At 40.9% G+C, this 10,455-nt stretch overlaps 1 protein-coding gene across 1 annotated transcript; it reads left to right on the forward strand.

Annotated features, from left to right (window-relative positions):
- Positions 1-714: 714 nt before the first annotated feature.
- On the forward strand, positions 715-1,584 carry LOC110108603. The gene has a single exon (XM_020839305.1). It carries the CDS (start codon positions 715-717, stop codon positions 1,582-1,584), a length of 870 nt encoding a protein of 289 aa, XP_020694964.1.
- Positions 1,585-10,455: the final 8,871 nt, after the last annotated feature.

A 10,455-nucleotide genomic window follows, 5' to 3' on the forward strand; every position in this document is an offset into this window, starting at 1 on the left:
TGTGGTAAGGTGGGACATCGCAAGGAGCTGTGCCCATCAAAAGCTACTGGCCAAGGAGAATCTGGTATGAAAAAGTAGGGTGTATAGATGAAGATTGGAGGAGTGGGAGAGGGTAGCTCTGCTCAAAGTATACATAACATTAGAAGGCCTGCAGCGGAGAATATTAAGAAGGATGGGCCTTGAGTGCTTAAAACTGAAGGGGAGAACCAAAAGAAATTTTATAATAGTGATGATAAAGGTAAAGGGGTGGAGACAGCAAGAGAAAGGTCTTGATACCACTGTGAGGAATGTTGATGCTCAGGAGGAAGGGGATTTGGTTGGGCCGTGGATTCAAGTTCCTCCACACCGGCGTAGGAGTGCCTGTTCTCAAAGCAGGCCTCAAGAAAATAACGGTAATAAGCATATGGTAAATATCCCTCCTCAAGTGGATCTGCGTAAGATTAAGGAACCCTAAAGGAACATGAAGCCAACCCAGAAACAAATTAAAATGGGCATTAAGAAGCCTCTGCCTTTTACGGCAGGTATAAAACCTGTTATGCCTAAGCATAACAGATATAAGATTGAAAAGGAGTTGAGCCAATTGGGAAAAATTGCAGAGCTCCCACCGAAGAGGAAGAAGGAGGTCATAGAAGACACTGGCGGCGGGGACGCCTCCCCTTTCATTTATTAATGTCTTCTATGTTGATCTGGAATTGCAGGGGTGCCCGTAAGAAGATGACGAGATACTACCTGCGAAGCCTCATTGGCAGCAATGAGGTCTGTTTTGTAGGGTTAATTGAAACCATGATTGAAGATAATAGCATAATTGAGGTAGATAGACTCATTGGCAGTGATTGGGACTTCTTCCATTTCCCTGCGATGGGTAAATCGGGAGGTCTACTTGTATTGTGGAGAAGGGACATCACACAGTTTGAAGTATGTATGACTATGGATCAGGCCATAATTGGCCGATCAATTTTACCCAATCAACAGAAGTGGTTTGTTGCTATTCTTTATGCTAATAAAAATTACTACACTCGTCGGTTGATGTGGAATTCTATTGGTTCAATGATTAGTTCTGATATTCCTGTGATAATGGGGGGAGATTTTAACTATTGTTTGGATGAAAGTGAGAAGGGTGGAAGAAGATTCAGCTACTCGGTGGGAGCTCAGGAGATGGCTGATTTCCTTGTGGATAATGATTTGCATGATTTGGGCTTCGTGGGACCAAGATATACTTGGTCGAATAATAAGAGTGGCAACAACAAGATTTGGGTTAGACTTGACATAATTTTGATGAACTCAGAAGGGCTTCGTTTGGCTCCTTTGGCAACAGTTAAGTACCTTATTCGACTTGCTTTGGATCATTGTTCCTTGTTGCTGAATCTAACTCCTGTTTCACCGAGACCTGGAAGCAGATGGCTGAGATTTGAAGACATCTGGATGACGTACCCGATTACCAGGAAGCTTGTCTGGAAGAACTGGACAAAGAATGACTATGGTCAACCTAATGAGGTGTTGAACCAAAAATGCTCTAGAACACTTAAAGTTTTGTTTTTCTGGAGCCGAAACAAATTGAAAGAGCTCGGGGAGCTAAAGCTTTAGCTGAAAGGCCGTATTGAGGAGCTCCTAAATCCTAGAGAGCTCAGGTGATGATTTGAGTATGGAGCAGGATGAGGAGCTAAGCTGGAAAGCCTCTGAGCTGAATTCTACATTGGCTCGTATGGCTACATGGTGGAGGCAACGAGCGAGGATTAAATGGATTGAGGAAGCATATGCTAATTCTCACTTCTTCCACTCATCGGCATCTGCTCGGAGAAGAGGAAATAGAATTGTTGAAGTTCAAAGTTCTGTTGGAAATAGCATCACCGATCCGATCCTTATCCAGGAAGAATTTTGGAATTCTTTTATGATGAAATGGAGAGAAAGGCAAGTTGTTTTGGATAATTGGCCAGAGTTTGTGAGTCAAGAAAGGGTCCCGGAACAACTAAGTGATAGTTTGGAGGGGGAGATCACTAAATAGGAGGCCCGCCAAGCTATTTTTAGCTTAGGGAAGAATCGTTCTCCGGGTATTGACGGTATTAATTCTTCCTTAAAGTTTTATTGGGACATTATTAAAGGTGATGTTACCCGTGCTATTCTTTATTTCTTTGAGACTAACTCTATGTGTGAAAGCTAGAAAGATACAATGGTGGTCCTTATTCCAAAGATTGATAATGCAAATATGCATTCTAAGTTTAGGCCAATCAGTTTATGCCAGTCTTTTTATAAGATAGTGGCCAAGGTATTGATTAACCACCTTAAACCTGTGTTGAGCAGTATTATCAGTGAAGAGCAGGGGGCATTTGTTTCGGGAAGGTCGATATCTAGCCAGGGGATGCTGGCTTAGGAGATGATGTACAAATTCAAATGCTCAACTCAGAAGTCTGGGTTGATGGCTTTGAAAGTTGTTATGGAGCAAGCCTACGACTGTATGTCATGGGAGACTTTAGAAAAAGTCATGAAGCTTATGGGATTTAAGGAGCAGTTCATTCTGTGGGTGATGTAGTGTGTCACTCGGCCTCAATTTACCCTTCTTATTAATGGAAGTCAAACCCAGTGGATTAATGCCAAGAGCGGTCTTCGACAAGGGTGTCCGTTGTCACGATATCTATTTATTATATGTTCAGAACTACTATCCAAAGCTTTTCGGCAGAGGGGAGGGCAACTTGGGATCCATATTGTTAAAGATACTGATAGAATATCGCATTTACCGTATGCTGATGATATTCTTGTTTTTGCTGCAACCGCATTAATGCTATTCATATTATGGGTCTGCTAGATGACTATTGTAGTTGGAGAGGTCATAGGATTAATTGTGGTAAGTATCCTATTCTCTTTAATAAGAAATGTCCTAATTGGAAAAAGAGAATGCTTGCCAAATTGATGAAATACAGAAACGTGGACTCTCTTGAATACCTTGGACTTCCTTTGGTCATGAGGAAACTTGCTATTGCAGACTTTGCTAAGGTGATGAAGGCTGCTCAAGAGAAGATGATTGTGTGGGGCAAAAAATAGCTCTCGTTGGCGGGTAGAGCTTTACTGATTAACACGTCTTTATTGTCAATCCCTATATATCTTATGACTCATACTGTCATTCCTAACAGGGTTCTAAACTGTATTGAGAGGTTGGGGAGACGGTTTCTTTGGCAAAAGGACCCAAATAGAAAAGGTATGCATTATGTGGGGTGGCAGGAACTATGCAAATCGAAGAATCAAGGAGGCCTCGGGTTTCATGATCTTCTCGTCTGGAAGGGTGCTCTCCGCGCTCGGATTGTATGGGAACTGCTCCAACATCCTGATTCTTCCTTGTATAAAATTTTGTTGACTAAATATGGTATGAGGCTTTGGGATAATACTCAAGGGTATAAGATTTCTACTACCTGGAAGGTTATTGTCATGATCTGGCCCGATTAGCGCGTAAATACGAGGCGAGAACGGAATTGGACGTTCAAAACAATTTAATCATCATATTTCATATATAACAATTCCAAAAGACTTTAATAGGAATATAAAAGCGACTCTAAACTTTTTCCAAAACATGTATTTAACATTCAAACCATTACAAAAAGGAAGTTCATGTACAAGGTGGTTATAAACTTAATCTATCCATGCTATGACAAAACCACCCAAAAGAAGTAGCTATAACTAAAAAAAAAAACAAGAACCTGTCACCCGTTGCGCGTCGACTATATGTAAACCTCGGGTGTTCCGCCATCACTTTTGAGAAGGTTCTCCTGAAATTTTCCCAAAGTTAGGGAGTGAGCTACGCTCAGCAAATGACAACTACATATAAAGTTCATATGCATAGAAAAGAAAACAATATGTAGGTGGAGAACATGTGCTAGTGTATGCCTTAAGCCATGTACTATGTTTACTATATGTTTGACATGAGATCTATGCAATCATATGCTTATTCTTTTATTCGTATCATATACATCCGTCCCGGAGTATCGAATTGTACTTATCAAGTACACATTTAATGGTCATATCATTTTCCTTTCTTTCTATATTGCCTCAAAGGCTATATTTGCTCCAAGAGCCACATATTGGTACTCCGCCATCAACAATCACAAGTTATACATTTTATATATCTCAATAGAATAGAATAACATGAATCATATATATGATTTATTTTGATTTAAGCATGAAGATAAAATGATGCACATGATTTAAGGAGCTTTATCCAAATAACATATGATTTAAACCATTGAGGACTAAAGGAACATGTGAACATGGCATATAGACATATGAACATAAAATTTCTATCTCGTATGCTAACTTGAATATAACAACGATATAAGGAATTATATACATAAGAAAAATGAACATGTTCTCTAGAATGTAGGGTCACTTACCTTGAGGTTTCTTCGCTCAACTTCTCTTCGCACAATTTCCTATTAACCGTCTTCTTCTAAGGTTCAATACCTAAAGCAAAAGGTACAAAAAAAAATATCAATAACCACTTCTCTTAGTTTTTATAGAAATCTAAAAATCCATATACCACTATAGCTACACCCTATACTTCTCTTAGTTACATCCTATACATTCTCTTAGTTACATCCTATACATTCTCTTAGTTAATGATCATAATTACTTATCCTCTTTAATCCTCTTAGGCCCATTCTTTTAGTTAAAGCATAACCCACTATCCCTACACCTAAAGCATGCTTAGTATCACACTTTATTACTTCTTCATGAACCACAATTTAAACATTCATTTTCTTTAAGAAAAAAATTGAAATTTTAATATAACATTTTCGGATTTAATTAAAACCTAAATTATGAGGACCTAAAATTTCATTCATTTCATTCCAAACGCTTATAATTTACTCCCCTACCCTATACATATAATTAAGACATTATTATTTTTGGAATTAAATCATAAAATAATTAAGAAAATTATTTTTTTCTCAAAATTTCAATTTCTATTATTTAGAGACATCTCTCAATCATTAGGAATAGCTTTAGTGAACATGCAACCCTAGAATCCCTAAGTTAGGAAAAACCCTAAGCTTTCCCAAAATTTTAAAATTAAAATTGCTTAAGAAAACTTTGCATTTCTTAATCCAAACCCTTCCCTCACATTCTTCTAACAATCCCTACAAAATAAAACATAAAAAGAGAAACCATAATTTCAGATTTTAGGTTATCCTTTAAGAAATCTTCATATTTAGGGCATAAAACAATATATCTAAGTAAGCCCTAAGGGTTTTCTAAAGAAATCCCTAAGTTAATCAAACCCTAAAATTTCTTACTTCAATAAAACTCAAGAAAGTTTCATTTTTCTTGCATGAGAAGCTTACATTTATCTTCCCTAGCCTTTTTCCTTTGTTTTCCCCCTAATTACGTCGCCGGAGAGCCGCTGATTGAGCCCTCCCGTCGCCTCCTTCCTCTTCCGCCCGCTCCTCTCTCACGGCCGAAAAAAAAACACACAAGGGACCAAAATATTTCGGTCCCTAAACGTTGTTTTGACTTAAGAGGGAGAGGGATATCCAAATGACGCATGTACCCCTCTTCCCATTAATTCTCTTTTATTTCATTAAGGACAAAAATGGAAGATTTGGTCAAATAGTACTTAAATGAACTTCGACGAATTTTCATTTTAAACCCGTGCAAAATTGGATATAAGTTCTTAATACGGTTTCGATCAAAATTTTGTGACGAATTTAATAAAATTTATTTCGTTGAATTCCGACGACATCAAAATTTCACTTAAGTTCATTGCGGCGCATTGATATGCGTGCGACGCACTCAAATGATGAATTCTGGGTTTTACAGTTATCCAGGATGGAGCGAGAAACTGGCTGACAACTGCTTAGTGGCTTTTCTGCGGGAAACTGGCTGACAACTCACAATGCCCATGGGATTGTAATGTGGAAGAAAATCTTGATCATTGTACTACTCAATGTGCTAAATTGAAGCAGGTGATCGTTGTTTTGGCAAAATGGGGCTTTGTGTTGCCCAGTGTGAACTCCATTGAACTGATTACTGTGCTCTCTATATGTGCTGAGAAGAATCCTGTTTTGGGTCATATTTTTCATTATATGGTGTATCAGGTGTGGAGAGCTAGAAACGATATGAAGCACCAGCGTAGGTGTAGATCTCCGGCTGTGATAGCTGCTGCGGTGCTTTCTTTTTGACCGAAGCCGTTTAAATGGCCAATACTGGAGCAATGGGGTAACAATCTGCCTATTGGGTTGCTTTCTCATAAACTGTGGTACCCCCCCCCCCCCCCCCCCCCCCCCCCCCCCCCCCCCCCAGGTTGGCTAAAATTTAATGTAGATGCCTCCTTAATGCCATCTAATCAGGTGGGGTTGGGGCTGGTAGGAGGATGGAGCATTGGAATGTTTTACAAGCTGAAGCCATGGCTGCTGCTGCTATCCGTGAAGTGTTGCTGGACTAGATGTTTGAGCTTGAGGGGATTATTATAGAAGGGGATAGTATAAATGCTATTCGATGGCTGTAAAACTTGAATGATCGCCAGAATAAAGTCCATTCCAAAGTGGATGGTCCAGATCTCTCCTTCCTAATGGAGTTTAAACAGGTTCTTTTTTGTTATATTCCTCGGGACAGTAATCTTCCTGCTAATTACTATTCCCATTTAGCTTTGTTTGGTAGCTTTTCTTTATATGATGTGAATAATGAGTTCCCCTCAACATTGTTAACTTTGTTGATGGAGGAGAGTGATAGGGTATAGTTTTACTTGATAGCTTACTTGTAATTAGTTTTACTTCATTTTAATGTAAATGCAGATATTCAGCTCTCTCTCTCTCTCTATATATCTATCTATCTTGTTCCTCTCTTTTTATTCCACTTTCTCTCTCTCTCTCTCTCTCTCTCACTCTCTCTATCCCTTTCACTCTCTCTTTTATTTCACTCTCTATCCCTCTCACTCTCTCTTTTATTCCACTCACTCTCTCTCTCTCTCTCTCTCTATATATATATATATATATATATATATATATATATCTTGTTCCTATCTCTTTACTCCTCTCTCTCTCCCTCTCACTCTTTCTACCTTTCTCCATCTCTCTCTCTCTATGTTATTCCCCTCTCTTCTCCTCTCTCTCTCTCTCTCTCTCTCTCCCTCTCTCTCTCTATCTCTCTCTCTCTCTTACACACACACACTCTTTCTACATTTCTCCATCTATCTTATTCCTCTCTCTCTCTCTCTCATTTCTCTCTATTATTCCTCTCTTATTCCTATATCTCTCTATATATCTCTCTCTACCCCTATCTCTCTCCCTTCCTCTATCCCTCTCTCTCTATCTCTCTCTTATTCTCTCTCTCTCTCTCTCTCACTTTATCTCTCTCTCTCTCAGTCACTCTCTCTCTCATTCTCTCTCTCTCTCTGATCGCCTCATTTTGCCTGATTTTTTCTCTTTGCAAACTTAGTGAGAGAAGTTGTGGGAATGGCGGGGGGTGACCGAAGGTCACCTTCCCGCTCAACTGGAGGCTGTGGTGACAGAAATGCTGGTGGCAATGATCGGTGGCATTCGATTGGCGGAGCTAGGGGATCGAAGAAAGCAGGGGAGTGTTCTCCTGGAAAACACATGGGGAGTAAAACCAAAGGTAAAGCACGGGATGTTGGTAAGGTTGGATCGGATGGATCCGCAGAAGGACGGTGGGAGGCCAAGCCTCGCAATGTGGATTCCATAATGGGGCAGCAGCCTGTTAAGGGGGGACTTGGTCTGGCTTTAGCTGTTGGTTCCAAATTGGAGGACTCCCCTCCTAGGGTGGCTAAGGAGGTTATGTCGAGCTCGGAGGTGAAGTTGGTACATAATCCAACCTTCCACAGGATGGATTCGTTGATGGAGATAGAAGACAATGAAATTGATCGGGATTGCAGAGGTGCGATGGAAGAGATGATCGATACGGAATTTGCTATAGTGGGGATGGATAGTTCAATGGAGGTAAGCTCTGAACTATATGATCTGAGTAATGCCGATAATGGCAAGATGGATAGGGATGGTGAATGTGTTGCGTCCGATGTTGGACTAGCTGTAGATGCTGTAGGGGTGATCAGAGAAGGGTCCAGTGATACTGGATTGAAGAATCCGTTAAATGGCACTTTAAATGTTCGGGGAAATGCTGCTATGGGTTAATCCAGTGAAAGCTTAGGGAATGATAAGGAAAAGGCGGTGTACAGAGGACTTATGTTCTCTGCTAGTGTGGGTAATGTGTGGAGGAGGCCGGAACATATTATGATCCTTCACCCAGAGGAGATAAATGCTATCTCTACCGATGGGACCTCTGTTGATCTCAACCTAGAATTTGTTAAGGGTAATATGGCTATGCTGGATAGAGCAGTTGTGGGAAAATCTTGGGCAAAAAAGCATCTTACTTCCTGTTGAAGTCAAAAATCCAGCGCCAATGAGGAAGATTTGGTGAATTTCAGCTAACTACGCTTGGGTTTGATTGTTTTGTTTGTGTTTTTGCATCGGTTAAGGCTAGGGATGCGGTGTTGTGTGGAGGTCCCTGGTTCATCAGAGGTAACATTGTTGGATTGGATAGTTGGACGCCGAGCTTCTCCCTGGCGTCTATCGAAGGATTGTTCTCCCTGGTTTGGACAAGGCTGTCAAATCTTCCACTTTAGTATTGGGATGCATGTAATATATCCAGGATTGCTTCGAGGATTGGTGTTCCTCTCTAGATTGATACGCATACAGGAAATTGGGTAGAAGAGAATATGATCGGGTTTGTGTTCGGATGAATTTGGCCAACAAACTTCAGCCAGGGATTTGGGTAAATGGCCTGAATGCAAGATTCTACCAAAAGTGGAATATGAGTGCATTGGCATTATGTGTTGTGGCTATGGTAAAGTGGGGCATCGGAGGGAAATGTGTCCATCAAAAGTTGAAGTTCAAGGGGATATCGTGATCAATTGAAGCAGGTTGGATCGATGGAGTGCAGCTCATACCATAATGCGAGAAGCCTTGTGAGGCCGGATATAATGCAAACCAAGAAGAATTTGTCATGTGTTGTTAAAACAGAAGGTGGGAGCAAGTTAAAATTTGCTGGAAATAGTGATAAAGGGGGGAGTGAAGAAGAACAATAAGGAGTAAATGCGGTTAATGTTAACCGGGAGGAATGTTCACAGGGAACTGATGATCAGTTGGGCCCTTGAATTTAAGTACCCCCCACGCCGAAGAAGGAATGCTCGCTCACAAGGTAGAAATAATGAGAGCATTGGAAGTAAACAGAATTTGAATATCCCTAAGCAGGTGGATTTGAGCAAGGTTAAAGTGCCCCAAAGCAATTTAAGCCTACTCGCAAGCAAGGTAGAATGGGATTTAAGCAGCCTTTAACATTTACGGCTAGAATGAAACCGGCTATTCCAAGGACTAACATGTTCAAAATTGAGAAGGAGCTCAATAAATTGGGACACATAGAGGAACTTCCTAGGAAAAGTAAAAAAAGAGATGGTTGAGGACCATAGCGGCAGGGACGCTTCCCCTTTTGGAAGGAGAAGGAAGAAGACCCCATATGGAGCCTGTCTAGAGGGAAGAAAGGGGAGGTGGATACGAGGAACGCCAAGAGGGATACTATGGCTGCCGAGGTGCTGATTTTGAAGAAAGAAAGAGGGATTTCGAAGGGGGCTAGGACTATGGCAAAGCAAGGGAAGACCGGGAAACATGGGGCACACCTAGCACTTGGGAGAGAGGAAACTATGGAAGGATCAGGGGAAATGGTTGCGATTAGAAGGTGAGGAAGTTGAAGATGCCCATATTTGAATGAGAGGATGCGTATGGGCTGATTTACAAGGTAGAGCGGTACTTCGCCGTCAATGGGTTGATGGAGGAGGAGATGCTGACAGCAATGGGATTGTGCTTGAAAGGGAAAGCCTTATCGTCATTTTAGTGGAGAGACCAAAGGAAACCGATCAGGAACTAGAGGGAATTCAATGACTGCATAATAGAGCGTTTCCAAAATGATCGGGGAGGAGACTTCTATGAGCAGTTCTTTGCTCTAACACAGGAGAGATCAGTAGCAGATTACCGGGAGCAGTTTGAGCACCTAGCTAGCAAGGTGGAGCGACTCTCAGATACAGTTCAACAACAACTACAACAACATCAAGCCTTTATCCCACTACATGGGGTCGGCTACATGAATCCTTTTTCTCCATTGTGTCCTATTAAAGGTAAAATTCTCGTTTAAATCTAACAAAGAAAGGTAATTCCTAATATTTTCTAACCAAGTCTTTTTAGATTTTCCTCTACCTTTCTTAACATAAGTCAAATCTAATACCTCTACTCTCCTAACCGGGTCATTGGAAGGCCGCCGTTTTATGTGACCAAATCATCTAAGGCGATTCTCTCTAATCTTATCTTCTACTAGAGCTACTCCAACCTTTTCACGTATATGCTCATTTTGTATCCTATCTTTAAGGGTAAAGTAGCTCAGCCACCTGAACAACCTCATCTCTGCCACACT

Source organism: Dendrobium catenatum, unplaced genomic scaffold, assembly GCF_001605985.2.
Source record: "Dendrobium catenatum unplaced genomic scaffold, ASM160598v2 fragScaff_scaffold_743, whole genome shotgun sequence".
NCBI lineage: Eukaryota > Viridiplantae > Streptophyta > Magnoliopsida > Asparagales > Orchidaceae > Dendrobium > Dendrobium catenatum.

Bases quoted from the DNA above. Each gene is read 5' to 3' on its own strand.
- LOC110108603 (XM_020839305.1), top strand. From the start codon at position 715: ATGACGAGATACTACCTGCGAAGCCTCATTGGCAGCAATGAGGTCTGT.